The 27728-nt window shown below is 42.2% G+C and overlaps 1 protein-coding gene, 1 long non-coding RNA gene and 1 other non-coding gene across 13 annotated transcripts; 2 read left to right on the plus strand and 1 right to left on the minus strand.

The window, feature by feature from the left end:
• Nucleotides 1-27601, plus strand: CCAR1 (cell division cycle and apoptosis regulator 1). Of its 11 annotated transcripts, none has more exons than XM_068196874.1 (26): nt 1-91; nt 1192-1310; nt 7649-7899; nt 8376-8420; nt 9092-9124; nt 10086-10279; nt 10797-10911; nt 10990-11179; nt 12304-12436; nt 12733-12894; nt 13336-13561; nt 14458-14571; nt 15407-15573; nt 16315-16525; nt 17332-17415; nt 18072-18257; nt 19521-19712; nt 20046-20279; nt 20609-20735; nt 20992-21033; nt 22381-22463; nt 22915-23061; nt 23460-23580; nt 24945-25130; nt 25451-25656; nt 26252-27601. In XM_068196874.1, the coding sequence occupies exons 1-26, from the start codon at nt 48-50 to the stop codon at nt 26309-26311; spliced, it is 3672 nt and encodes a 1223-aa protein (XP_068052975.1). In that variant the 5' UTR covers nt 1-47; the 3' UTR covers nt 26312-27601. The 11 variants fall into 11 exon arrangements, with proteins under 11 accessions (XP_068052975.1, XP_068052978.1, XP_068052976.1 ...); XM_068196877.1 differs by having other exon boundaries at nt 20624-20735; XM_068196875.1 differs by having other exon boundaries at nt 9098-9124.
• LOC137478614 (small nucleolar RNA SNORD98) lies at nt 15192-15255 on the plus strand. The gene has a single exon (XR_011001705.1). It is a non-coding gene; the product is annotated as a small nucleolar RNA SNORD98 (small nucleolar RNA).
• Nucleotides 23460-24938, minus strand: LOC137477719 (uncharacterized). Its single transcript, XR_011001153.1, has 2 exons — nt 23888-24938; nt 23460-23753 (listed from the first exon to the last, which is right to left on the minus strand). It is a non-coding gene; the product is annotated as an uncharacterized lncRNA (long non-coding RNA).
• Nucleotides 27602-27728: the final 127 nt, after the last annotated feature.

Below are 27728 nucleotides of genomic sequence, written 5' to 3' on the forward strand. Positions count from 1 at the left end.
CGCCGCCTCGCGCGGTCGCAGCCGTGACGTCGTGCGGGCAGTGGCGCATGCGCGGGGCGGGCGGCGATGGCGGCGGCGCGGTCCCGCGCAGGTACCGCGGGCGCGGCGCGGGCCGGGGCCGCGCGGGCTCCGGCGGCTGCCCCGGGGCCGGGCCGGGCCGGGCGGGGCCGGGCGGGGCGGGGCGGGGCGGGGGCCCGCGGGGCGGCCCGGGGCGCCGGGAGCACGAGGGGGAGGAAGCAGGAGGGGGAAGGGGCGGGAAGGCCCCGCTTCCCGCCCGGCCCGGCGCCGCCGCCGTCTCCGCCTCCCTTTGCCTTTCTGCCGTGCGGCGCTTTCCGCCCGGCGGCGGGGCCCGGGCACGCGGCCGGGAACGGAGGCTGCCGAGGGGTAAAGCAGCTCTCAGGGGCCCCGGGGGCGAGCGGGGGCCCGGGGCGGGCGGGAGGCGGCGGGGCTGGAGCGCGGCCCGGCCCGGCCCGGCCCGCGTGGGTGCGGGCCCGCGTGGGTGCCGGGCCCCGAGTGGTGCCGGGCCCCGCGTGGGTGCCGGGCCCCGCGTGGGTGCCGGGCCCCGAGTGGTGCCGGGCCCCGCGTGGGTGCGGGCCCCGAGTGGTGCCGGGCCCCGCGTGGGTGCGGGCCCCGAGTGGGTGCCGGGCCCCGAGTGGTGCCGGGCCCCGCGTGGGTGCGGGCCCCGCGTGGGTGCCGGGCCCGCGTGGGTGCCGGGCCCCGCGGCTGCCGGGCCGGGAGCGGCCGTGCGGGAACGCGAGCGGCGCTTCCCCGCGCCGGCCGAGCACGGCCGTGCCAAACAAATAACAAACAGAAATTCTTGCTTCCGCAGAGTCGCCTCTCCCTCAGTCCTCCTGGAACTGGGAATGCGTTTTTGCGTTTTGAGTCGCGTTAGTCCCATTTTTAAGAAGTGGGAGATGGACATCGTGCCTTAGGAAAATAAAATAACTTACCTTACAACTTTCTGTGTTTCCCATACGTGACGCATGCTGCCCACCAGGCTTTAGGGTTGTAAAACTAATGTTTCCAGACTTTTTTTTTCTTTTCTGGTTTTTCGAGGGGCTTTTATTTAATTTTTTATTTTTTGGTTGGGTTTGGTTTTGTGGGGTTTTTTTCGGTTTTTTTTTTGGCCCAGAATTAAAATAGCCTGACGGTATTTGTATCAAAGATTGCAGCTGCGCTTTATTTTACTAGATTGCAGTTACGGAAGATAGACACCCGGGAGATTCTACCTTCTGCCATGGCTCAGTTTGGAGGACAGAAAAATCCCCCTTGGGCTACTCAGTTTACAGCCACTGCGGTGTCTCAGCCAGGTCAGTTTACACTCGGTGTTTGAACCCTGACATCTAGTAGATTTGGAGATTCCATACTTGGGTATGCACTTCAGAGTGGCACGATGCTGGCTAACTTGTCTAAGGTTTGTTCAGGTGGTTTAGATCGGGAGTTTTTTCCCACAACAGAGACTTCAGAAGTTGTTGCCTAATACTGTCTGTTGGTTTTGTTTGTTATTTGGTTTTCTTAAGGCTGTGAGTAAAATCCCAGGTCAATTTGTATTGATTGTTTCAGTCAATAAACAACGTATCGAGTTACTCGCATCCCAAGATGTGTAAACCAAATTACCTCCTGTTAAATTACATCGTTCTGGACTAAATAATATCAGCTCTGGTAAGGCATTGCAGATTTCTTAAATGCTGCCTGAGTTTCATTTCCTGGGCAGCCTGAAACAATGTTTACAAATTATTTTATTTATTTGTTTTATTAATAAGTTAGATAAAATCCACGTAGTGGGAAGTTCTCTGAAATCTGTTACTTGGGTGAGAAGGGGGGGTATTTATTTTTTAATGTGAAATTAGAATTTAAAGGTCCCTGTAATCAGAGGTATTGCCCTAATAATGGTAGAGAGTTTCCTTTGATGTAGCTAAGAAATGTTATTAATTGCAAGCCACTGTTTAGAAAACATGGCTGGCTCCATCTGCACGTTGGCTTACAGCAAAGAAGGTGTGAAGCAAGAACGTGAAGCTTGATGCATGATGAATTTTGGCGCTTCTGTTTCCAGTTCTGGGGTGCCTTGTGCTTTCCTTGAGTACCAAGAAGGTTTTGTTTGTTCATTAAATGTTGGAGTTACGTTGTGCAGTGTGAAGAGAGCTCAGCAAAGCTGTGGCACTCAGAGGGTTCAGGTGTGTGGGTTCTGCAGTTGCTCTGGTTGGATGTGAAGTTCACTGTCACACCTCCTTTGTCAGTGGCAGCCTGGCAAAGGCTGGGAATGTGTGAGTTCTTTGGGGTGCATCTCTGCGCTGGGAATCTTTCTCCTCTCCTGACTCAGTTTTTTTCCCAAGGTGAATCCTCTCTCTGCAGGGATTCCCACCATGTGCCTCCCAGTGTGCCTTTTCCTTTTCCTCCCTGCCCGCTCTGCTCCATTCCCCTCCTAAACTGTTGCTGTCCCTAAGCAGCTGCCCACAGGCAGTTTTTCTCTGTTTCTCTGAATAGCTCACACTTCCCTTATCCAAATGGCACCATCTCCTTCTGTAAGAAAATCCCTAACAGTTGGGAATGTGGGAGAGACAAACTTTGCTTTTGGTTCTCATGTCAGACTGGGGGAGACATTGGAGCAGTCAAGGAGAGGGAGCTCCTGGGCTGGACTGTTCCTGGTGTGTTGGCTGATGTGACAGCTGATGCATCAGAAATAGTGGGGGAAGGTGGAGGACCAGCTCCATGTCCTGTTCCAGAGGGAAAGCTGCACAAAACCTGCCAAGGGGAGGAGCTGGAGGTCATCTTAGAGCTTGCTGAGGTGGGAGCAGGAGGGGGCCCTGGAGGAGGGGTGGATGGAGCACACATCAGCCTCTTACCCCTTTTCTTGCGCTTGTGACTCTGCCTGGGCCAGCCTTCTTCTGAGCCTCCTTAAATTAAACCAAGTGCAGATGTCGCTGGGATAGGACTGGTCAACATCAGTTGCTGTGAGAGATTTTTCACCTGCTCAAGGAGGCCAGCATCTGCGGGGATTTGCAGCTGTTCATCTCACCCAGCAGCACCTGACTCAAACACGAGAGCCACTAAAGATGTAACATTTGGTTGCACTTCTACCTTCTTCCTGTGCTTCCTTCATGTTCCTGGTGTCCTCTTCACGTTGTGGTGTCCTTTCCCTTCCTGCTGCAGTACACAGTCACCATGTCTGCATCCTCGTTCTTCCCCATGTGCTCTGTTGAATGCAGTCCCTGGGATTCTTCTGCCCAGCTGCTGTTTACTAAAACAGCAGCTTGTTCCCCTGCTTTTTAAATTTATAATACATATAAAGAGCACAGGAAGCATCTTTTGGAAGGTAAGCAGTGCTCTTTGACACTGCTGGGAGCTGAAGAAGTGTTTCCACTTGAACTTGCCCCTTTCAGTGTGAAGTTGTGACCTTCCAGAGAGGCTGTATTCCTGTGGAAGAGCTGCTGACCAGCCTCAACTGCTGCTCACCCGTGTCGCACCCAAGAAATGGTGCATGTTGGCTTATCCTTGTGAATCTCAGTGTTAGTAAACTCATTTTAAAAATATCATTTCAGAGGATTGGCCAATGCTGTTTTATGTATTTATGCGTGCCAGCTGTTTTCATCCAAGTGTCAGGTTCCTTCTCAACAGCTTTGAGGTGCTTGGGTATGAGGGAAGATCTTGGTTTTTGTGACACAAACAACATGATAAATAGTTTTTTTCAAGCTATTAGAAGCAGTGAGTAATGGTGTTAGAAACCAAATTTGATAATTGCAAAAAAAGGTAGTATCAGTGTTGGGGGTCTGTGTTTTTCATTGTTTTGATTTAGGGAATTTTTGGTGGATTTTTTTAAAATTGCTGATGTGGATGCTGCCTTGGCCATCCCTGCTGAAGAAGCTACTAAATGAGTTAAAACTCTTAATTACTGAGGTGTGGCACACTAGTTGTAGACTGATGTGCTATGTAATGAAGGGTCTGTGATCCCTTTGGGAGGGCTTATTAATTACTCTGTGTGCCTGTGAAATTAGAAGAGGGATGGACAATTCCAGGTGCCAGCAGAGATCAATGTGTGAAGAGAAACTCCTACATGTAACACAGTGAATTTTTGTCTGCTCCTCATCTCATGCTTTTCTGCATCACAAGACTAAAACCAGAATAAAGCCCCCGCCGTGGTGGTTAGGCATTGTTAAAGCATAAATTAAATCATGCCTACTACAGAAAATTACTTTTAACTTGCATAATGATGTGCAAACTCCTGAAACGCCTGCAAAGGAGAATTCCCTCCTCCTCTCTAGCTCTTCATTTTCGGCACCTCTCTGGTTTGTGTCACAGTGCTTGCCCTGTGCTCTTTATGGGTTATGATGAAAAGCCTGGTTTTACAGAACTGTAGTGCTGGGGAAGTCTGGCTCTGCTGTGTTCTGCCTGATTGGTGGAGTTGTCTTTGCTGTAGCAAGACTTAATTGCACTGGAGTGAGGAATGGTGCAGCTGATGAGAGCTGAAACGCCTGCAGCTTAGTGTCTTGTTACTGCTGGTGGCCCTGTGAGGTGACTGGAGCAGTGTGTAAGAGCAGGGTGAGCATGTGGTGGATCTCAGCCCACTAAGGAATAGGAGCTGGTGCACAGTGTGCTGGCTTGCTGTAAACAGATGTCCCATGACAAACAGGCTGGGCCTGGTTTCTAGTGCCTGCCTGTTAAAAGGAGTGGTTTTGGAGTAGGTTGTGTGATGTTTGTATTGCAAGTGTGTGAAACTTAAAGAAACTTGGAAGCCCAGGGACCCAATCTCACAATTTGTGACAACTGTGAGAAGTGTCCCAAGGCCTGCATAGGGTACTCCTTTACTGTAATTCTAATAAACCTATGTCACTTACCAAGGAGACTGATGTAGCTATGTATTTTGAAGATGTTTCCCCAACTTCTAGGGCTCTTTAGGGTTTTAGGGTAGGAAGAGGATCTACTAAATACTGTCTTTGTGTTGGTTGCAAGAGAAATGTCATTTACCTAACCCAGAGCTGCAGCCTAGGACCCCAGTTTGTCTGAGCCCTTCCAGCTCAGTACTTGGTGCCAGTGGGAGTTGTTTGCACTGCTTTTGAAAGAAGGCATCTCCATTGCTGTACTTACTGAGATGATTACAAATCCCGAGAAGCTATTGTTTGCCACTGCAGATGCTTGTTGCCAGTAATAATAATGTGGCAGTCAGATATCAATTCCAGACTCAGTCTGATTCATTCTCTGTCTCTTGTTGTTCTGTGTGATTTTTCCTTTTTGTTCTCTATTTTTTTTTTATTTTTAACTAGTAATGCAAACTCAGTTGCCTAATTAATTGGAGCCTGTTCAACCAAGCTGAGTACACAGATGAAAAGTAGTCAGATGAAAGTCCTAGAATACTTCGGGGCAAATCAGTGGGAACAAGATACAGCTTTGAAAAACTTTGTTTTTCAAAACAAAGTTACTACAGGTTACTACAGGTGTTGCTCTTTGAGTGGATCTTGTCTGTCTTTTGTCTTTGCCCTTTCTTAGTAAGTTGATCTGCAGTGTTGTAGACGATAGACACCCAGTTAATATTAAATGCTCCAAAAGTGACAGCAGAGATGGCAAAATTTATTTTTCCTTAGTTGACAAAATGGGATAAGGGTCTTAGGATGGGCTGGGAATTGCTTGAGATAATTCTGGATTATGCTGAAATGGAAATTGCCATAGTGAAACTGAAGAGCTGAATAGTCCCAAGATCTGCTTTTGGGAGTAAGCATTTTTGTGGGTACCGCTGGTACACAAAGTAGGAGAAAACTTGTGAAATTTGCTTTTGGTAATGCTTCCCAACTCCATCCCCGTGGTGGAACAACATTAGGATAGAACTTTGGACTGAATGACAATAGCTGGCATAGTCACACATGTTCAAAGGTAACAGCATGGAGCAAATTTCTGCACTAATGGGAATTTCTGCTCGGCATGTGGAAGCAAGAGGAGATAGATGAATGCATTGGTTATTTGCCTTGACTGAGCCAGCAAAGTATTACAGCCAAGAAAAGTGAAAGTTGTCCCAGGATACAGCAGCAAAGCTTTTGAATTATATTTGAAGGTCTGTTCAAGGCGTGTTGTGGGAGACAGTGGTGAGGATCCACTTGAGGGTGTCCTTCTGGATGGTCCAAACTGCACATTCAACTTGAAGCTGATGATGAAGACAGTGGAGGGTTTGTCAGGAGAGAAGCCTCCAATTTTGTTTGCTGGCTTCTAAAGAAATGCAAATTTTGGAATTTTCCAGGGGGAAAAGTTAATTACATGCTTTATGCTGCAGAATGCTTGATTTCACTTTTAAAATACTGTTACTTCCTGGAATGCTTATGTGGCAGTATTTGATACAGATCATAGTGATAGCAATTATTTTCAGTGCTGTTTATGTATTTCTTTCCTGTTTCATTCCAAAATTATAAGATGATCAGTGCCATCAGCAAAGACTGCTCTGCTGGAAAGGGCAGTGTGGTAGGAAGGGTGACGTTATGCAGGACCTGTTGAGTGGGGTACAGCATTATGGTAACAATCACCAACTACAAGCAGTGTTTTACTGCATCCCTGGAACAGGAATGAAAGGTTCATTTTGCATCAGTAAGTGCAGTGTGGAGCACAGACTCTGCAGGAATACTGTAAATCTGTTCCTCATTCCATTGTATGTCTTTCATGGCTTTGGAAGAGAGAAGAACCATGTTGATCTTGAATGTTGCTCAGTTCTGAAAATGGCTGGCTGACCTGGTTTTGCTGGCAGTATGTTTCCCTGCAGAGTTTCTCTCTAGTTTTATTTACACATGTGGACTAGACTGATAGTTTAACGATGTGATATATGATCATGCAGCTGCTGATAACTTTTTCAAAAAGTCCTGCCAAAGAGGGAGCAGGTTTCCAGATACATTTGCAGTTTTTTGCTGAGATTTGCATTTTGCAGGGCTCTTTGTCACCCAAAAGATCTGTGTGTAAATCTTGAGCATACCTTGTTCAGAAGCATAGCCTGTGCGTTTTTGCTCCTCATGATTTGCTTATGTTCTGTGATGAATTAAAAGCTGGCATGACAATAAAATAAACTAATCTTTCCTTCTAGGCAGTTTGAGTCTGGGCAGCCCAAACCCTTCCTATTAAGAGCTGGAGAGAGCTTGAGTCCTCTTTTACATGCAGACTGATTAAACCCTCTGTTGTTACAAGGCTGTTCCTTCTCCACCAGCCCCCACTTCACAGGGGACAAAGACAGCACTGAGTGAAGCAAAAACTTGGTGATTTCAGAGGACACGTTCCATAAGCCTCTGTTTCATAGATGCTGTTACAGTAAAGCTTTCTCTTGCCCTCAGCTAGAATGCAATGTATTAATTTACTGAGCAGAGCACCAGTCTTTGGCTCATCCAGAACCTGGAATACCTTCACGAAATTACGTGGAGGGGGGGGTAGGTGCAGGTAGAGATGACAACTGCAGAACTGTAGAATCATGACCATCTCTAGAGAAGGAAATATAATGGTCTCTGCTCCTCTGCTGTGGTTTGGTGTTGGTAGATGAATTTAGAAGATAAGCTAGCGGGATGTGATCCTTTGTCTTGAATTTTGGAACTCGACTCATCTCCTCGGTGAGCTCGGCTGCGGCGCAGAGCATCGCGCACCGTGTGAGCCGCGGTGCCGTGGGCGCTCACTGGCCGTGTTCCCTCCGCAGCTGCCCTGGGCGTGCAGCAGCCCTCGCTGCTGGGAGCCTCCCCGACCATCTACACGCAGCAGACGGCGCTGGCAGCCGCGGGCCTGACCACCCAGACCCCCGCCAACTACCAGCTGACGCAGAGCGCCGCGCTTCAGCAGCAGGCGGCAGCCGCCGCCGCGGCCCTGCAGCAGGTAAAGCACACACAGCGGCCGGCGCTCCCCGAACTCCGTAAAGCTAAAGGATCCAGGAGGAAAGGAGAATGGAAAATGGTGAACATCGCAGTGTGAACCTGTCTTATCGATGGGGGGGCTGGGTTTATAGCTAGCAGTGGTGGAGTTAATCTGTGAAGGTGGGAAGTTGGGCTGTGGAGGAGCTGATTTTTGGCTGTGGAAAGCCCTTTGGGTTTGGCTGCATCTAAACTGAGAACTTCGAGTATCTCACATCATTATATATACCCTTTATGGGATTTTGCATGATTTCATAATGTGCCCTAAATACTGTCTAAGTGTCAGACTTAACAAAAATTGCTGACTTTAGCTAGAAAGAGAACATCAGGGCCAACTCTAAAGGCTCAGAAAATTTGTTATGAAAATGATATACATTGATAATAGTAATTACTTTTTAATTAAAATTGTTTAATGTTAATTGTTTTTATCTAGAACTTGCTAAGCAGGTAGCTTATGCTTTTTGTTATTGTGGTAATAATTCTCCTGTTTATGAGATATTTTGCTTTTATCTGTTTCAGCAATATTCACAACCTCAGCAGACTCTCTATAGTGTACAACAACAGGTTTGTCTGATTCTTACTGTGTACATCACAAATAACTTAAAAAATAATGTCGATTGTGTGTCTTGTAGGATTTGTCTCCGAAATCATCCTCATATGGGAAGTTGTTAAAGAAACTTAAGTAATACTTTGTGTGGCAAAAGAGAGCTTGAAGTTCATAAACTTGGAAAGACGTATGCAGAATGGAAACCTGCCTACCTTCATGCAAAACCAAATTTTAAAAATACGTACTGTTCCACGTGTAAAGGATTCTCTGCTAAACTTTGCTCCAAACAGGGCCGTGTATTTTAACTGCTGGAAAGACGCTGTCCAAAAACGTTCCCTTTTGGATTTTTATTATGATCTTCAAACTTAACAGGATTTTTTAAAAGTAGTAAAAGTACAAGGGAATTATATGCCTAAGCTGTTCCAGCTGCCAAAATTTTTTTGGTATTGCTATTAACTTTCAGTTCAAAAAAAATTTAACGTTTCTCCTTTCTGTATAAACCCGGGTTATTCAATCTCAAAATTAACGCCATAAGCACAGTTTTACAGATGTGCAAAATACTGAAATGACCAAGCCCTAAAGAACTAGTAACTGACTCAGATTAAGCAAAGACTCTTACTTTGAGGAGGTAGAATTGTACAATTTCCTTCAGCATATAAAATTAATTTATAACTTTATTTATTTTAAGTTGCAGCAACCTCAGCAGACCCTTTTAACTCAGGTTAGTTTGGTTTTATTGTTTGGTCTTCATCCCCAAACACAGATAATGCAAGAGTGCAAATTTGTGACATCTTGGTATTTTAATCTGCAAAATGAACTAATATGAATGGACATTTTATTGGTACAGGTTTATTTTATCCAGATGTTAAAATATGCATAGCCTTGGTTTCAAAAATTAATAGCAACCACTTTTCCTTAATCTTGAAGGGAACATGTGTGTTGATTATATCTTAATTTTTTTTGTTTGAACTTCAAGTGTCCAGTTGTTTTGCAGTAAATAACAAATGGGGAAAATCTTTCTCTTCTTTTTTAAGAATTTCATTTCCTGTATTAACAGTATGTGTATAAAGAGGTTTTAAAAGAGCCTTGCTGAGCTTGGTGGGTTTAAAACATGCAGCCATTTAACACACTGCAAATTGCTCTAGTTCATTTTCACTCGAACTTTTAAGCAGGCTTTAAAAAGGTAAAAATGTTTGACTTGATTTCATTATCTTACTGTGTTCTGCTTTTGTAAGGGAAGTACATGAACTGTTAGGGAAGGGTTTGTGTTGGCCTCAGCCTTTACTGACTTCTGATATTACAGGTGGCATATAAATGCAGAATGACCTCTTTAGCGTTTATTCCTAGCAAAGTTGGGAATTTATCTCCACTTCAGGGCCACTGCATGAGTTACCTGTAGACAATAATGCAGTCTTCATACTTTTTGTCTGGACAAAGTGCATTTTTGGGGGAAGCTGACTCTTGTAAAAAAGAAGGATAAACAAAGCCAGTCTTCATTCAAAGTAAGAAACATGTGATCTTCAAAAAAACCCAACAAAAACCACAAGAATCTTCCACCGTCTGAAATGCCTGTTCTAGGTGCTCTAGTCATGTTAAACTGCTGTCTCTGTGGCTGAAGGACCTGTTCCCTGTCAGCGTGCCAGCTCTTACAGGACTGAGAGTTGGCTTTGTTTTGCTTGCAGCCGGCCGTGGCGCTCCCGACCAGCCTCAGCCTGTCCACGCCCCAGCCGGCAGCACAGATCACTGTGTCCTACCCGGCCCCCCGCTCCAGCCAGCAGCAAACCCAGCCTCAGAAGCAGCGTGTCTTCACTGGCATGGTCACTAAGCTACATGATACATTTGGCTTTGTGGATGAAGATGTCTTTTTTCAGCTTAGGTAAGCTGTGGACGCTCGCCTGCAGATGTACTCTGTGATGCTCTCAGTAATCAAAGGTTGAGATGCTTGCGCAGTAATTCTCTGTGCAATAGTGTGTTGTTTTCATTCAACAGTGAAAGTCAGAGAGGTTAACAGATGCTAATTCTGAGGTGCCTCGTGTGAATTTTTAATTTTTTTTAATACAAAGCCCAAAGCTGGGAGACCCAGAGGTTACTAGCTTTGTGTGATAGAAAATTGCAGAACTTGTGGGTGATTAAAAGCATAAAACCTGCTGTCTGCATGTCTTAACTTGCGACTCTTTGGGGAACTTTTCCCTTAGGGCCAAAGACAGGGAATTACCGAGTTCCTGTGCATACCTGAACTGAAGCAGGTAGCACTAATGCTGAATTTGTGGGTAGATGCTCTTCCTGTAAGCTTTTCTAAATTAATTTTGCCTACTTTCTCTCATCTTTAAATGTAACATGCAAAGAACCTAGGTAAAAAAGCCTCTCACGTACATTTTCTGTGATGTTTGCAGTGCTGTTAAAGGCAAGACACCTCAGGTGGGTGACAGAGTTCTGGTAGAAGCTACTTACAATCCCAACATGCCGTTCAAATGGAACGCCCAAAGGATCCAGACGCTGCCGAACCAGGTAGGAGGGCTTGCCCGGTGTGCCGGGCAGAGGCCGGCTGGGCTGAAGCTCGCTGCCGACCCGCTGTGTCTCTGTCAGAACCAGAGCCAGGCGCAGCCGCTGCTGAAGACGCCGCCGGCCGTCCTGCAGCCCATCGCGCAGCAGACCTTCGGCGTCCAGGCGCAGCCGCAGCCGCAGTCCCTGCTGCAGGCGCAGATCTCAGCAGCGTCCATCACACCTCTGCTCCAGACGCAGCCGCAGCCGCTGCTGCAGCAGCCACAGCAGAAAGGTGCTCCTTCAGTGCACGCCTTCTTGGGGGGTCACTCCGGTGCTCAGTGGGTGATGGTTACTTTCTTGCTAATCAGAAGGCTGAGGTAGTAGGTGGAATAATGTGGAGGGGATGTGTTGAGTTTTCAGATGGAGTGTGTCTTCCTGCAGCTTTGTGCGAGGCACATTGCCTGCAGTAGCGCAGAAATCACCTGGTTAGGGAAATGCCCACTGTGAAATCCCCACTGGCTCCTGTTCACGTTAAGATTTTGTAATCCGAAAGCAAATTCAGTGTAATTTTTGTTCTTTCACAGCCATGTAGGGGAGTTGAAAGTATTGTCCTTAAGCATCTTCTGCAGTTTTCCCCAAAATCATGTTTCGCAGTTGTGTTGTTAAAGCTGTTATTTTTTTGCTTATTAATTTCATGTTTGCATCTGAAAGAAGAAACACTGCCAAACATGGCAAATCTAAAATGAAGGTTGTGAAGTCTCTTGAACTTCAGGTGGCTGAGGAATCAGTGGTAGAAATGATAATATTAGGAGTGGTCTTAACACAGTAAAAGCAAGGGTAGAGGAACCAAAGCGGAATTGTTTTGCATAAATGCTTACTATAATCTAAGTAGTCACAGTTGTTCATTGGTGTTTAGTAACATTTGCTCCACTTAAATCAGTTGGTTAAATGTCTTGAGGCAAAGAAATTATGTGCTGAGGGATTGATGTAGCAGTGTGATATATTGATTTAGGAATAATTTTTCAGGATGCCAGTTATTTTTATGTATGTATCCTTGCCTTAAAATGAGGATTTCAGTTTTCCTTCAGTTCAGTGAGTAGGTACTAGATTTGTAATTTAAGTTTTTGAAAAGGCTTAGCTGTTTATTAAGATGAATTCTGTGTGCTTAGGTTATGTTAGCTTCCATCTCAAGAAGATGCTTTTAAACCAATTTCACTTAAACAGAGTGTCAGTTTGCCTCAGTGGAGAAAAGCTTAGGTCTCCTGAGTTTCTTTGGGTGGGCGTTAATAGTGGATAAATTTGACTGTAGAGTTAGGTTAGAAAATGTCCACAAGTGAAACAGCTGTAAGCAGCAGTGCTTGCCAGGTGTAGATCCTTGGCCCCTATTCTGTATCGATGCTGTACATTCTGTTTCAGGTGGTTTGTTGCAGCCCCCAGTCCGTCTGGTTTCGCAGCCACAACCAGCTCGAAGACTAGACCCACCATCCAGATTTTCTGGGAGGAATGACCGAGGTGGAGACCCTATGCCAAACCGAAAAGATGACAGGAGGTGTGTAGACCAGACTGATCTGAGCATTCCATAAAAACCTTTCCTCACCCAGAGCTGAGCTGCTTGCTCCAGAGTGGGTCAGCAAGACCCACAAGTTGTGTTACCCTTAGGAATTCGGGAAGAGTTCTTATCTACCTGAAAGTAGGGAGTTGTGGAATCAGTTTCTCTTGTAAAGAGACTGTACTGAAACTTCCCTTTTTTGAGTTGTCTCTGACAGGTCTGGCTTCTGTTGTGCTGGAAATCATTTTGTGTTACAAGCCTGCAAAAATATTTGTATTTTGTGTGTGTCCTTTAAGTCGTGAAAGAGAGCGAGAGAGACGCAGGTCCCGGGAGAGATCTCCCCAGAGGAAGCGCTCCCGAGAGAGATCGCCCCGACGGGAGCGGGAGAGGTCCCCGCGGAGGCCCCGGCGCGTCGTTCCTCGTTACACCGTGCAGTTTTCCAAGTTTTCATTGGACTGGTATGTTCAGAGTGCCAGGTGTTTACCTACAGTTCACTTAATCATGGCACAGCTTGCTGTGAGCTGTGTCGGCCCACGTGTGTGTAAGTGGGTGTTGAATGATGATCCTGACTTCAGAGAAGGGTCAAGTATGTAATGGCTGAGAACCTTGTATGATAAACTTGCTGGGGGTTCTGTGTTACTTCGGAATGCTATTGCAAAATCGCTTTATAGCGTTGTTTAATGAATATGCCCTAACATGCAGACACCTGAATTGGAAGAGTGTTTAATAGTTACTTTTTTTAAAACTTCATCCATGACATTCAAACGTAGCGGTCTCGAGATTTTATATATACAGCATCAAATACACAATGGTTGTGTTGCCAATTAATGCACCTCTTAATGATGTACTTTGTTAATAGCTCTTAATTGCTGTATCTTTCAAATACTGCTGTCTTTCAGCCGTAGCTGTGATATGATGGAGCTGAGGAGGCGTTACCAGAACTTGTATATCCCGAGCGATTTCTTTGATGCTCAGTTTACGTGGGTGGATGCTTTCCCTATGTCTAGACCATTTCAGCTGGGAAACTACTGCAATTTCTATGTAATGCATAGAGAAGTAGATCCTATCGATAAGAACGCTGCTGTCCTTGATCCACCTGATGCTGATCATCTCTACAGTGCTAAGGTTTGTATGCTTTTCCACTGATACCACTATTCATTAGAAACTTCTTTTATCAATAGGGTGCAAAAGTGGGTATAACCGAACTGAAAATATTCTGCAGCCATTTGTGCAAAATACAGTGTTTCAAACTTTTCAGTGAAAAGGTAGTATGTAGAGCTTAAAGAATCACGGCTGAAATTCAGTTTGTTTTTCTGTTACTAGAGCTGTGCTAAATCTTGCGTTTACAGAGGGCTCTTCCATCTTCTGCACCCAGTTGCAGTGATGTGATTATGGGAAAAAAGCCAGCTCCTGCAAGGTCTCTGAATGATTTCTTAGTCAATTCATTTTGAGTAGTTAATGGAGTCCTTTTTATTTCTTCAAGGATACTTTCTGTGCAGTTTGTGTTACTCTGTTTAGTGGTATTTTCTTTCCTTCTTTCCTATTCATCTCAGTATTTCTTGTTTTGTTTGAAGTAGATTGAGAGCTGTCTTTAACGTGTAATACTTCTAACACATAGGCAAAATCTCAGACCTATTTTAATGACAGGCTTCAAATGGAATAGATTCAAGGAAAATGCTTCGATAAAGGGGTCTTTTATGCATGATTACAACCCTTGATGCAGCATATTTTGATACTCAGGTAGAGATAGACTCAACTTACCTTCTGTGTACAAAAACTGTGAAGCTGAAGTATCAGACATGCTGGTTTTTCAGTCTGTTTGGGCAGAGCAAGAGCTGCCTTTCAGAAGGTTGAGCTTCACAACATAGTCAGTAACTGAGGAGGAGCATCCTGTTTTATCAGACACCTGTTTAGGGTATAGAGCAACCTTGTTAAGTTTTGGTATGTGTTTTTGCAAGTTGTGGTCATTGTTTATCAGTCGTAGCGAGACCTTCACCAGACTGCTCTGACTTGCACCACAGGTGATGCTGATGGCTAGTCCTAGCATGGAAGATCTCTACCACAAGTCATGTGCTCTGGCTGAGGATCCCCAAGAACTTCGTGATGGATTTCAGCATCCTGCTAGACTTGTAAAGGTAAATATGCTTCAATGCCAGACACTTGTGGCAATAAAGGTTGGTTATAGAGCTGTGCCATTTTTGACAATAAGAGAGGAGCTTGTAGACAGCTGAATGAGGACTTCGATTTTCCTCTGGAGAGACCTAGTTTATATGTCAATTCTTTTTCCGCTTTATAGGAGTTTCACATTTACTGCTTTGTTCCACTTAGTTAAATTAAAAGAATTAACTTGGTTAGCTGCTTTTTACAAGCAGTTACTGATTTTGTAAGGGCTCAGCTGTGGAGAGAATACACGTGAAGCAACAGTTAAGCAGCCGCCGGTGTGTTAAGTGAAATTTAACCATTAAACTGAACAAGCTGTAAGTGCTGTGGTGTTTCAGGACAGCAGACTTGTTTTCCAGTTAAATTCTAACTTACAGCACACGGGAATACTTTCATTTATAGGTATGATGCTCTTGTGGTCTCACCTTCCATAGCTTTTCTTCATCACTTTTAAGCAGGCGCACCTCTAAATGTGTATCCCAGTTAAGACACCATTTAAATTACTGTCTGTCTTTTGGGTTAGAAAGCTTTTAATTGCAAAGGGACAAGCCTATACCAATAAACAAACTTGATGGAAAATCTTGAAAGCAAGAATGAGTGATGATGTTTTAAACCTATTCCATTGCTGAAATAATCTGTGGAAAAAAATAACTGAACTCTTTCTTGACTGATTCTCATTTTCAGATTTCAAAATAATTTCACGGTTTACTCACGGATTTCAGTGTGTGCGCTATGAAATATTCTTTGCTCTTTAGGAAAATGACTTTTTACCCCTAGCAGGGGAACATTCAGAAGACTCTTTTTGTCTAGTTTTTAGTGGGTATGAAAGGCAAAGATGAAGCTATGGCTATTGGAGGACACTGGTCCCCCTCACTGGATGGACCTGATCCAGAAAAGGACCCTTCGGTGCTGATAAAGACGGCAATTCGTTGTTGCAAGGCTCTTACAGGGATTGACTTAAGTGTGTGCACGCAATGGTAAGTACTGTACTGCAGAGCCAAGTACACTGTAGAAATAAATACTTGTCTGTTACCAGGACTATTAAAAAAAAAAAAAAAAGAAAAAGAAAAAAAGCTGGAGAAACACTTTTTTCTATGTCAACTGCTCTTGGTAGTTCAGGTGAACTGCTCAAAGGATGTTCTGTTTGGTAATCAGTTTGATTGGTGCCAACTGTGCTGAATACTGCATTAAGAACTAATTAAAAATTCTGGGTTTATTTTGACATGTTATACTGTAATTTTTTTAATGAATGCGCGTTGAAAATATTTTTCATTTTGTGCATAGCTGGAGAGGATCGTCAAGAGAACTTCATTTCATTATTCTTTTGTTACAAATAAATAGCCGTTTGTTATACAGCCATATTTTCTCTTGATGAGTTTCTGTCCTGTGTTAACACTCACTGTAGTTGTACCAATACCAGGAAAGCCTATTGTATGCTAAATTTGAAGTTCTTCAACAACTTCTATTTGCACATAAAACCTACTTGGGCTAAACAACGAGTTGTGTGAAAAGCATTTTGTTGGTTTTCCTCCTTTTCAGTTGCGATACCTTTTTACAAGTGTGCCAAAAGAGAAAATATGGCTTCCATAATTTTTTTCTTTAGATAAACCTCAAGGTCTTGCAGCAAAATTTCTTTACTTGATGTGCTACAAGTGATCTAGGCTCTTTAAAATGTATTGTAGAATTTTTTTTCCAACATGCTTCTTCCCTTGCAACAGGTACCGTTTTGCAGAGATTCGCTACCATCGCCCTGAGGAGACCCACAAGGGGCGTACAGTTCCAGCTCATGTGGAGACAGTGGTTTTATTTTTCCCGGATGTTTGGCATTGCCTTCCCACCCGCTCAGAGTGGGAAACCCTCTCCCGAGGATACAAGCAGCAGCTGGTCGAGAAGCTTCAGGGTGAACGCAAGGAGGCTGATGGAGAACAGGCACTGAACGCTAATCCCTTTTTCTATTTCTGCTTCTCACAGGCACAGGAACACAGGCACAAAATGCACACCACATACTACACTACATACATACATAGGAGGAACATAACTGGTAACAATGACTGGTAAACCAGCTTTCAGCAGTGTAGTGGATGTTGCTTTTTATTTTTATTTCAGCTAGTTCACTAACTTTAAATGTGTATGCTGATATCACAAACGGAATTAAATTGTGCTTATGATGCGCAGAAAATTTTTTATCGTAGACATAGTTGCTGGAATCTGGGACCAGTTGTTGAGTGAGATTCAGTTTACGAATAGCTGTCTTCAAACATTTTGCCATTTTCTGAAATTTCTAAATTCTCTCTTGTGGCCAGTTCTAATTGTGCTATTTGAAATTGAACAAACACTAGTCTGAAACATCTGAATTTCAGGCCACGTGGCTGATCAGCATCTTGGAATAAGGGAAGGTCTGACTGAACAAAGAGTAATTTGGGGGATTTAAAATGCGGGGGAAGATCACCCACTGTGTGGTTACTGGAGACCAGCAGTGTCTGTGTAACCCCAATATCCTTTGTGGTGTTGCTTATCACCCTTTTGTGTTCCACAGATCTGGCTTGTATTGGCTGAGTGGCACTGTGATCATTTATAAAGTGGTAGAATGTGTGTGTGAACTTGTCTAAATAATAACTTTAGGAGAAGACTGTCTGAAACAGTTGTGACCTTGCACAGATCAGCATCAGAATTTAAAAAATAACTGAAATGCTTTCAAGCTTTCTGAATGATAATTTTGATATTTTATTTGTCAGGATGAAGAGGAAAAGGATGATGGGGAAGCTAAAGAGATCTCTACACCTACGCACTGGTCTAAACTGGATCCAAAAACAATGAAGGTAACAAACACTTCTGAAAATTAGATTCCATTGTACTTTTTCACTTTTAAGACATGACCTGAAATGCAGCTGTATGTTCCCTTGACTGAGAAAGAAAACTTCAGTAGTGTTTTGCTTAATTTATAGGTACCAGGTGTGGTATCACAGTATGCAGGGATGACTCCTAGTTGTAGAAAGTAGAATACAGCTAATTGAATCTATGCTGAACTTTGTACAATTAAAGGATATCACGTATGGTACATTAACTGGAAAACGAGAGTTCTGTTGTAATCTGCCAGATTACTACTCACATTAAAAAAATGTGGTGTCTAAAATACTTAAGTGATACATTTTTGTACAATTACTGCCTTTTTAAACTATGTCAGGAGACATAATAAAAAGTTTCCTCAAAAGCAATAGTAATAATAATCTGTTTTACTTACACAAAATCCTTTCCCTGCCTTTGTGAAAAGTTCCTCAAAAAAAAGTTTTTTTGTGGAAAGCATCAATTTAAATGTAATATGTTTTTTGTATCAGTAACTGTTAGTGTTATTCAGCACATGTTTAAAAATACAGTTGACTTTTCAGTGTTGTTGATTTTTACCTCACTTTCTCTACTAATCAAATGTTTTGTGATGTCACTGCTTGATACCACTCACGAAGCTTTTATTTACCAGGTAAATGACCTTCGCAAAGAATTAGAAAGTCGAACCCTTAGCTCTAAGGGACTGAAATCTCAGCTGATAGCTCGACTGACAAAGCAGCTGAAAGTAGAGGAACAAAAAGAAGAGCAAAAGGAGCTAGAGAAGTCTGAGAAAGAAGAGGAAGAGGAGGAGGATAGGAAATCTGAAGATGATAAAGAGGTTAGGATTTGGACATACTTGGTTTAAGTCCTAAGTATACTTTAAATATACTAAACACTTGTATAAATATGTATAAGCATAAAAAGCCTACTTCTGCTGGGATTTTGTTGTTCTCAGGTGACTGTACTGGGAACTCTTGCTGTGCCTTGAGCTGCTGAATTGGGAAGAAATCTTGGCCAGTTGGAATTACTTTGTATCAGCCAAATCAGCTTAAATGTGCCACTGCACTAAGGGTGTCTGAATTAATGTTTGACCTAAAGTCTAAGGAAAAATAAATGCAAGCCTCCTGAGAAAAGCCATGCTCAAGACGAGTGAACACACTTAACAATTCCTTAACTCCTTAAACCTACATGAAAAACAGTTGCTTAGTTCTGTTAGCCTCTGTGTCTCGCAGTCCAGCTTCTTCACGTGGCAGATGGTTTGCTTGGGTTTGTTTTCCCTCATTACGAAGCTTTAATTGTTGCTTTTGGATACTTGCTGTGTATTGGAGTTTCTCAGTTTTTCAGTCTGTAGTTGCAGTGCTTAGTTTGGTTTGCTATTTCACAAAGATAAACAAAATCTGTGCAGTAAGCCAAAGCTCAACCACAGAAAGGGGGCAGAAATGTTTGGAGAAGAGCTTGTGCTTTAGTTGCTTTTAAACCTGCCTTTTTGTATGTTACCTGCTAAACCTGTATGGGGTGATTGGAAGTTTTATATTTTTATATATCTCTGTAAACCTTGTTGAGGGAGGAAAGGCCATGTGCTTGCTAATTCTGTCAGCTGCTGCCGCCTTCTCCCACAGCTTGGATGTGGTTCAACTAGCTTGGGTTTCTTGCCACAGCTTTCTTTAGGATTGAAGGGGAGCTGTGGTTGTGCTGGCTTTTTATAAAGCACAAGCTCTGCCATGACTTTTTTTGTAGTGAGGAGACTTCAGTTTTTGTCTCTTGGCAATCGATAAGATGGTGACATTTTATGTTGTGTAACCCTTCGTTTCATTTGTGTCAGGTATATCTATAGAGATTGCATTTCCCATAATCCAGAGTTAGATAAATTGTCATCTGGTACCTGTTAGAGCTGTGTTGGGTGTCTTTGGAGAGATGAGGTATGAAGCCTTTCTCTTCCTTCGTAAGGAGTAAACAGCGCGCTGCGCTGTAGAGCCGTGCGTTGCTTTCAGCAGCTTAGGCTTTCCTTTGCTCAGGAAAGCAGTGACTCCCAAAAACTCATGTAGAGGCTGAACCTTCAGCTTTGGAATATGCTCCATGTTGGTTTTTGGTCCCTTTCTAGGAAGAGGAGAGAAAACGCCAGGAGGAGCTGGAACGTCAGCGGCGGGAGCGGCGCTACATCCTGCCGGATGAGCCGGCCATCATCGTGCACCCCAACTGGGCAGCCAAGAGCGGCAAGTTCGACTGCAGCATCATGTCTCTGAGCGTTCTTCTGGACTACAGACTGGAGGATAATAAAGAGCATTCCTTTGAGGTAACACAGCAGTGCTGCAGTTAGCTCTTCTTGGTTCTCTGTAGTTCCGTGTGAAAATTTCGACATTGCCGAGTCTTTGGTGCGTGGGACGATAGCGGTGTCCTCGCTGCATGGTATCCAGAGGGATCCACAGGTATTGAGTGGAATTTGTAAAGTTGTTTAAGGATTCCGTGTTCAAACCAGATAGTGAGAAATCTGATGCTCCATAAAATTCTGATATGGTGTAAGTTGTGAAAATTGCACTTCATAGCTATTTTACCATGGTTATATAAGTTTTTAATGCACGTTTTAAAACTTTTTGTCACTTCTCTTTCCTTTCTTCTTTATCTGCAGGTATCATTGTTTGCAGAACTCTTCAATGAAATGCTTCAGAGAGATTTTGGTGTCAGAATTTACAAAGCACTGATTTCTCTCCCAGAGAGAGAGGACAAAAAGGACAAAAAAAGCAAAAAAGATGAGAGAAAAGAAAAAAAAGAAGAAAAAGATGATGAAACGGATGATCCAAAACCTAAAAGAAGGAAATCTGGAGACGATAAAGATAAAAAAGAAGAGAGAGATGAAAAGAAGGTCTGCATTTAGTTCATATGCAGTCCTAGCCTGTCTGGATAAATATTAAAGTGTTTCTATTTCAATTGTACATTATTGCTTTCAAAAACTCAGCTCTTCCGTCAATATTAGTTACTTGATTTGACTTTTGATCTATTTAAATGTTTCAATTATATTCAGTAATTTAAAATTTTTACAGGTGTATTGGGAGTATTTTAACATTCAGCTGTATCACATAAATTTCTATCTGTGTTCTTAGGTGACTAAACATAAATGTAGGCAAATTTTAACTGAATGGTAGTAAGGTTTTTACTTTGCTGGGCTTTGATTCTGACTAGATAAATATTTAGGAACTTTTGTTACAGAGGGAAGATAAAAGGAAAGATGATTCTAAAGATGAAGAAGAAACGGAAGATGACAATAATCAAGAAGAATATGATCCAATGGAGGCAGAAGAGGCTGAAGATGAAGATGAAGGTATCTTGAGCTATGAATTTTGTGACCTTTAACAAATTTTTCTCATCACTGGTTATTTTCTTTCAAGCTGGAGAACGCACTGGAACTAGACAATTTAAAATTGCATTATTAAACTAATTTTATTTTAGTATATTTGACCAGTTCTACGTAAAGTGTAAGTACCTTTATGCCAGGCATTGTATGAACATAGTGACTATAAACTAGCTGTGGTGCTCTAAGTAAGGCATGCATATAGAAGTGGTTTTATTTTTTTCAGAATGCAGACCACTCGCAACTCCCATTGAAGTCAGTAGGAGATGTGAGTATTCAGCACCTCTGAAAAACCAAGCCACTTTTATGTGCCTAACTTCCTACTCCTCAGTTCTGCAATGCCATCTTGGTTTTAGCTAGGACAGAATGTCTTGTGGGTGCTCTTCAGCCCATCCTACAAGAAGGTGTTTTTTGTTTGGGTGGAGTTGTGTTAGCCTGAAGAAATAGGGAAAGGGACTGGAGGACTCTGCAGGCAATGGCAGCAGCTCTTCCCCTGCTCAGGGATTCAGAAAGGTGTAAAACATCGTGCGTGCTTTTTGGTTTGTACTTTGGGTAGTTGCCTTTCTGTGGAGAGGATTTGCTAGACGTGTGGGTTTGAACTGTGTAGATACTGCAGTCCCAGCATTTTCAGTAGTGTTTTTGGCAGAGTACTGCACCAGCCTTAAAAAACTGATGCTAGTCTGTGGTTTCCACAATAACTCCTATTTGCTTATAATTTGTCTGTAAGAGTGGCCTGGGCTTGTCTGTTCTGTACAAGTGCTGCTGCTTCCCAGAATCTGTCCTTGTGCCATTCCCAGTCAAGAGTTCTGTGAAAACCCAGCAGGCCATGGGGGTGCAGGAGAAAGCGATTGATTCTCAGGAAAGGGTTGGTAAAATTAGCCAAGTGTTGTAATACATAGTTTTTCCCAAGTTTTCCTCACACGCTTAAAGCTGAACTTGGCACATGATTCTCTGACCCAAGACTTGCACATAAGGTACAGAGCTGCATGCCAAAATCCATCCCAGCAGTTGTCGGATCCCTTTCTCTCTTTCATTCTAGTTTTACTGTGCTGCCTACCTTTAGACAAACAACCTGCCATTTGTAATTCACATCTAATAAGTGATGTGATCTGTAACTTCTTGGAGAATCTAAGTTATGCTCGCTATAGAATCTAATCTATACTCACTCAACATGAGTATAAACACATGATTTTAATTACACAGTGTATATGGGTTTTATTATTTGAGAGTAAATAATACTGAATTTGAATAGGAATAACCATAGCTGAATGCAGACTCTGCCAAGCCTCATTAGGGAGAATTGTGGTAATTTCCTGCACACCACTTAAATAAATGGAGATGTTGGTAGCGCTCATTTTGGCCTAGTTAGCATTTATTTCAGCTTGTGTGAAACAGACACGGGGAAAAAATTATAAATGGCTTATGCTAAAATAAGACTAGAGAAAAATCAGAATTTAACAGGGTTCACTTCAATGCATTTTTAAAATATTTTTCAGGGAAGTATATTGCAGATGTTTGGGGGTTTATGTGGACTTTTGTAGTGGCAATATGTATCCTGGTGACGGTTATATAATCGTTTGCTGTGGGTGTGTTGAATTTTCTTTCTGTTTTGCAGACCGGGACGAAGAGGAAATGAACAAACGGGAGGACAGAAGAGAGGGAAATAAACATTGTAAAGAGAGGGCGTCTAAAGATAAAGTAATTAACACCTTCCTTAATGACTGCATAGACCTTGTTAGAGGTGTCCTAATTGCAGCTTAGCTTTATTTTTATTATAAGACCTGTTTTCCCTGTGAAAACAGCTGTTAAGTAAATGATTGAGGGCAGAAGGGGTGTTCCTATTTTATAATTAGATGAATTCTATGACCATTTTTTACATACTAGCATGAACAAAAGGAAATTGTGTCGACCAGCTATTACTATCCATTGTGATGTATTTCTTCTCAATACTGAAAGATTACTTTTCATATATAGGTTAAATTAGTCTTAAATAACGTGATCTAAATAGGTAATTGGTAGTAATATTAATTACTTGGCTTAAAGTAACAATAAAATGAACAGAAAAAAAAACCTTCATTAAGTCAGAAGTTGGTATATTTTTGGAATGATATTTTAACTCTCTAATGAGCCCATAATCAATTTTCTGTAGGAGAAAGACAAGACCCAGATGGTAACTGTTAACAGGGATCTCCTGATGGCTTTTGTTTATTTTGATCAAAGTCACTGTGGATACCTTCTGGAGAAGGACATGGAGGAGATCCTGTACACTCTTGGACTTCACCTGTCACGTGCTCAGGTTTTGTATGCTACTAAAAAACTTTTCAAATGGTACAGGACTGCCTTAAGTGGGAGAAATGTAATTTAGCTTTTAAAGGCTTTACTTACATACCTGATCTCTTATTTTTATGCAGCCACTTCATATTTACAATGAAATAAGAGTTTAATGTTTTGTAAATTGACTGGGAATGACAAGGTGAAGTTTGCAGCTTACAATATGCCCATTCTGTATATGTATCTTTTGTCTCTAAATTGTATTTATTCTTTTCCTAGTTTGTTTGCATTTTAAGCCCCAGTATGTTAAAGTTCAAAAAGCTATGCAATTTCTTTTAAGTTTTCCAAGCTAAACTGTTCTTGTTTAGGTAACAGGATGTCTGGATATTAAATAACACCATTATTTCTTTCCATGTGTTGTAGGTCAAGAAGCTGCTTAATAAAGTAGTGCTTCGAGAGTCTTGCTTTTACAGAAGACTAACAGATACTTCTAAAGATGAAGAAAACCAAGAGGAGTCTGAAGAGCTACAGGAAGATATGTTAGGTGGTATTTTTTTTTTCCCCATAAACTTCCAGAGAGTTATTTTGATGTGCTAATGAGAGTTCTGAAGTACTTGATTGCTTGCAGAAACTAATTGAGCCAGTTTGAAAAAATAAATCTTTGGCAGTTCAAAAGTAACAGGGTTTTTTGTCCTTCCAACACATAATGTTGCAACCCTAGCATAAATCTCAGTATCTTGGAACAGGAAAGAGGACAGAGGTTAATGTTCAATATTGATGAACATTGTTAATGTTCATCAATGTTCAAAAGTAACCGGGTTTTTTGTGCTTACAGTATATATTGTTGCAACTCTAGCATAAATCTCAATATCTTGGAACAGGAAAGAGGACAGAGGTTAATGTTCAATATTGATGAACATCATTCCCACGTTATTAGTTTTGAAGTCAGAAGCCTCAGAACTGCAGGTAGTAGAATGGAGCCTGAGTTTTGAAGACAAATTCCTGCAGGAAAGAGGAATAGAATGATGTCTTGAAAGAGAATGCTGCTTTTTGGCAGGGGGGAGAATTGGGGTCGGGGAAGGAGAGAGGTGTGAGGGATAGACCAGCAGCCTTGAGTCTGTATTTGTTCTTCTTAGAAGTGTCTGAGGTTGGTCACTAGAATGACGTTGTGGTTACTGAGGACAGACCAGCACATTTGGGTCTCTGCTCTCCTGAGGAGTGTCTGAGGTTGGTCACTAGAATGACATTGTGGTTACTGAGGACAGACCAGCACATTTGGGTCTCTGCTCTCCTGAGGAGTGTCTGAGGTTGGTCACTAGAATGACATTGTGGTTACTGAGGACAGACCAGCACATTTGGGTCTCTGCTCTCCTGAGGAGTGTGTGAGGCTGGTCCCCAGGATGACGTTGTGGTTACTGAGGACAGACCAGCACATTTGGGTCTCTGCTCTCCTGAGGAGTGTCTGAGGCTGGTCCCCAGGATGACGTTGTGGTTACTGAGGACAGACCAGCACATTTGGGTCTCTGCTCTCCTGAGGAGTGTCTGAGGCTGGTCCCCAGGATGACGTTGTGGTTACTGAGGACAGACCAGCACATTTGGGTCTCTGCTCTCCTGAGGAGTGTCTGAGGCTGGTCCCCAGGATGACGTTGTGGTTACTGAGGACAGACCAGCACATTTGGGTCTCTGCTCTCCTGAGGAGTGTCTGAGGTTGGTCACTAGAATGACGTTGTGGTTACTGAGGATAGACCAGCACATTTGGGTCTCTGCTCTCCTGAGGAGTGTCTGAGGCTGGTCCCCAGGATGACGTTGTGGTTACTGAGGATAGACCAGCACATTTGGGTCTCTGCTCTCCTGAGGAGTGTCTGAGGTTGGTCCCCAGGATGACGTTGTGCTGCTGACCCGCTGCAGGGAACCGGCTGCTGCTGCCATCGCCCGCGGTGAAGCAGGAGTGCAAGGCCGTGGAGGAGAACGTGGGGCTCATCGTGTACAACGGAGCCATGGTGGATGTGGGCAGCCTCCTACAGAAGCTGGAGAAGAGTGAAAGGGTGCGGGCAGAGATAGAGCAAAAACTGCAGCTACTAGAAGAAAAAACAGGTAGGATGTTACTTTGAAGGCAGCTTACAGGGGTGCAAGGCACTGAGACTTCTTAAGTAGAAAAATCAATTTCGGTAATATTTGTGGTCTAAATTTTATTCAAGTGGAATGCAAGACTTCAAATGTAGTCAGAATTAACTGCACTGAATTACCATTTGATAATATTTTTTAATGTTCTTTAAAAATTAGTATTATAGTGTTGCATACAAATATTAATATTTGTATGAATATTAAGATGCAAAGAAGAATGTAAGAATATTAAGATGCAAAGGACACAGCATTGGAAGTGACTTGACATTTTCATTTCTTCCCTTCCTAAGATGAGGATGAAAAAACTATACTACAACTGGAGAATTCTAACAAAAGTCTATCTGCGGAGCTAAAAGAAGTAAAAAACGACCTTGGCCAACTGCAAGAAAAATTGAAGACCTCAGATGATAAAAAATTGCAATTCGAGGGTCAGCTGAATAAGACAATCAAAAATTTAGCTACTGTTATGGATGAAATACAGAGTGTTCTCAAACAGGTTAGAATTGTTTAATTCCATTTTTTTATTTTTGTAGGCAAACTTCTGTAGACTATTTATTGAAACAAACACTTCAATATAAAAACAATTTTGACATGAATTCAGGGCAGGAATATCTTAACATTTATAGAGAAGAAGCTTAATGTTTGATTATTTAAAGGTAGCAAATTAAATGTGTCTTAACCTGCAACATATGTTCCTGACTTCAGTGTTTTTAAAAAGGTATAAATATTCATGTAGATCTCAAACTTCTGAATGTTCTCCTGTCCTGATCCTATCCATCCCCAGCAGTCCAAATCTGCTCCTCTGTTTGACTGGTCAAGAGTACTTTTTCAAGGCAGAATTCAACTATTTCAGTATGTGGGAATATCTCAGTAAAATGAGTTTTAGGTAAAAACCAGAAGCTCCAGAGCATTTCTACCCCCCAGTGTTTCAGGAAGATACTGGAATTGATTACAACTAAACTGAGTAGGATACCAGTTCACATAGTATTTTAAAGACACAAACAGTATCTGTGTCCCATGCTGCTTTACAGTTTGCATGAGAAACACAGCTTCTGCAGTTCCTCTCATCCTCTCCCTTTTTCCTTTTGAAGGACATTGTGAAGAACGAAGATAAAGATCAGAAATCCAAAGAAAATGGAGCAAACGTATGATAAACTGCTGCTGTTTAGAAGAAGGGTGTTACATAATGTAATATAAATCATGATACCAGAATGTATGGGAAGTGATGCATGTTTGATTTTAGTAGTATAAATATCTTAGTTCCAAAAGATGTATAAAGTTTTATGAATGTGTCTGCTCCAGAAGATTGCTTGTAATTCTTAGCATTCAAGTTGAGACACTCCTCGAGTGAAAATAATTTTGCATTGCGAAAAGTTTTAGGATGAACTTTGTTATAGTTTTAACCCTAATAAAGTTCATCAACGTAACAAACAGTAGCAAGTATTTAATTACCAAATGTTTTTCATTGAAGTCTAGTGGAATCAAAATTTTCATTATTTATAGACTTGACATTTTTCGGTTTTTGTCTTTATTTCGGTCTAATTAGTCTTTTTAAATTCAAATATAAATCACAAAGTAGCATGCTGCTTAATTTTGCAAGTAAAGTTTTTTAAAAAAAACAGCTTCTTGGATTTTTTTTTTGGTTTTTTGTTTTCACTTGTCACAACTTTTTTTCCCTTCCAAATATAACTTTTGTTCCAAAGCTGCTTGTATTAAAGCCTTGTAATATACAGCAGTTTGGATGAGTTAAGAAAGCAATAGAAACCTGCCAAAATGCTGGTAGAGTTGTGAGATTTATATGAAAATACGTGGGCCTGTTTTAAATGTGTGTCATTTGTTTCACTAAATTGTTCTTATCTTTGGATTAGTATACATACTCCTTTTTAATAACAAATGCAGTATATTAAGATGGATACCAGGCCAGCAGATGTCAGAATATTGCCTTACGTAGAGAAGAAGCTGCCTTGGTTAAATTTGGACTGCCAAAGTGGGTAATTACTGCTGAGACTTTAGCCCAACAGAAAAATGGGTCCACAAGTAACTGTACTGCATATTGTAATTACAAAGGAGTGGGACACAACTTGGTTTGTTGAGAACGGGTAAGGTGGCCTTTCGTTGTGTCACAGATGCCTAGAGATGGAAACTCACAAGTTCATGTGACTTCCTTGTCAAAGGCAGCTTACTCAAAGAATGTGAAATATCAACAGTTGTATTTTGGTGCAACTTTCAGGAAAATTAAGGGGTTTGAAAGTTGGGACAGAAGTGTTTTCTTACAGAAATGGTTAATTTTAGCAGATGTTTTCTTTTTTAGCCTAGATGTCCTAGGTAACTAAATACCTGTTAGGAAAGTCTAAGTGCCATAATATGTATGAATAACCTACATGGAAACTCATGTAGCTTTAATAAGATACACATTAAAATGCCTGAATTTATGTTCAAAAGAGTCTAAGCTGGTGCTTTTATCACTTACCTTTCTTGGCTCTTTTGGAGCTAGACAAGTGAAATATCTCTCATTTAAGTAACATGCATAAGTTTCCCCCTCATTCATCTCATTTGAGTCATTGTATA

Source organism: Anomalospiza imberbis, chromosome 8, assembly GCF_031753505.1.
Source record: "Anomalospiza imberbis isolate Cuckoo-Finch-1a 21T00152 chromosome 8, ASM3175350v1, whole genome shotgun sequence".
Classification (NCBI taxonomy): Eukaryota; Metazoa; Chordata; class Aves; order Passeriformes; family Viduidae; genus Anomalospiza; species Anomalospiza imberbis.

What these genes read in the sequence shown, in the direction of transcription:
- CCAR1 (XM_068196874.1), top strand. Translation starts at nt 48, where the DNA reads ATGCGCGGGGCGGGCGGCGATGGCGGCGGCGCGGTCCCGCGCAG. An exon ending in TTCACCTGTCACGTGCTCAG is followed by an intron (nt 23,062 to 23,459) that starts GTTTTGTATGCT and finishes CATGTGTTGTAG; the next exon opens with GTCAAGAAGCTGCTTAATAA. An exon ending in TACAGAGTGTTCTCAAACAG is followed by an intron (nt 25,657 to 26,251) that starts GTTAGAATTGTT and finishes TTCCTTTTGAAG; the next exon opens with GACATTGTGAAGAACGAAGA.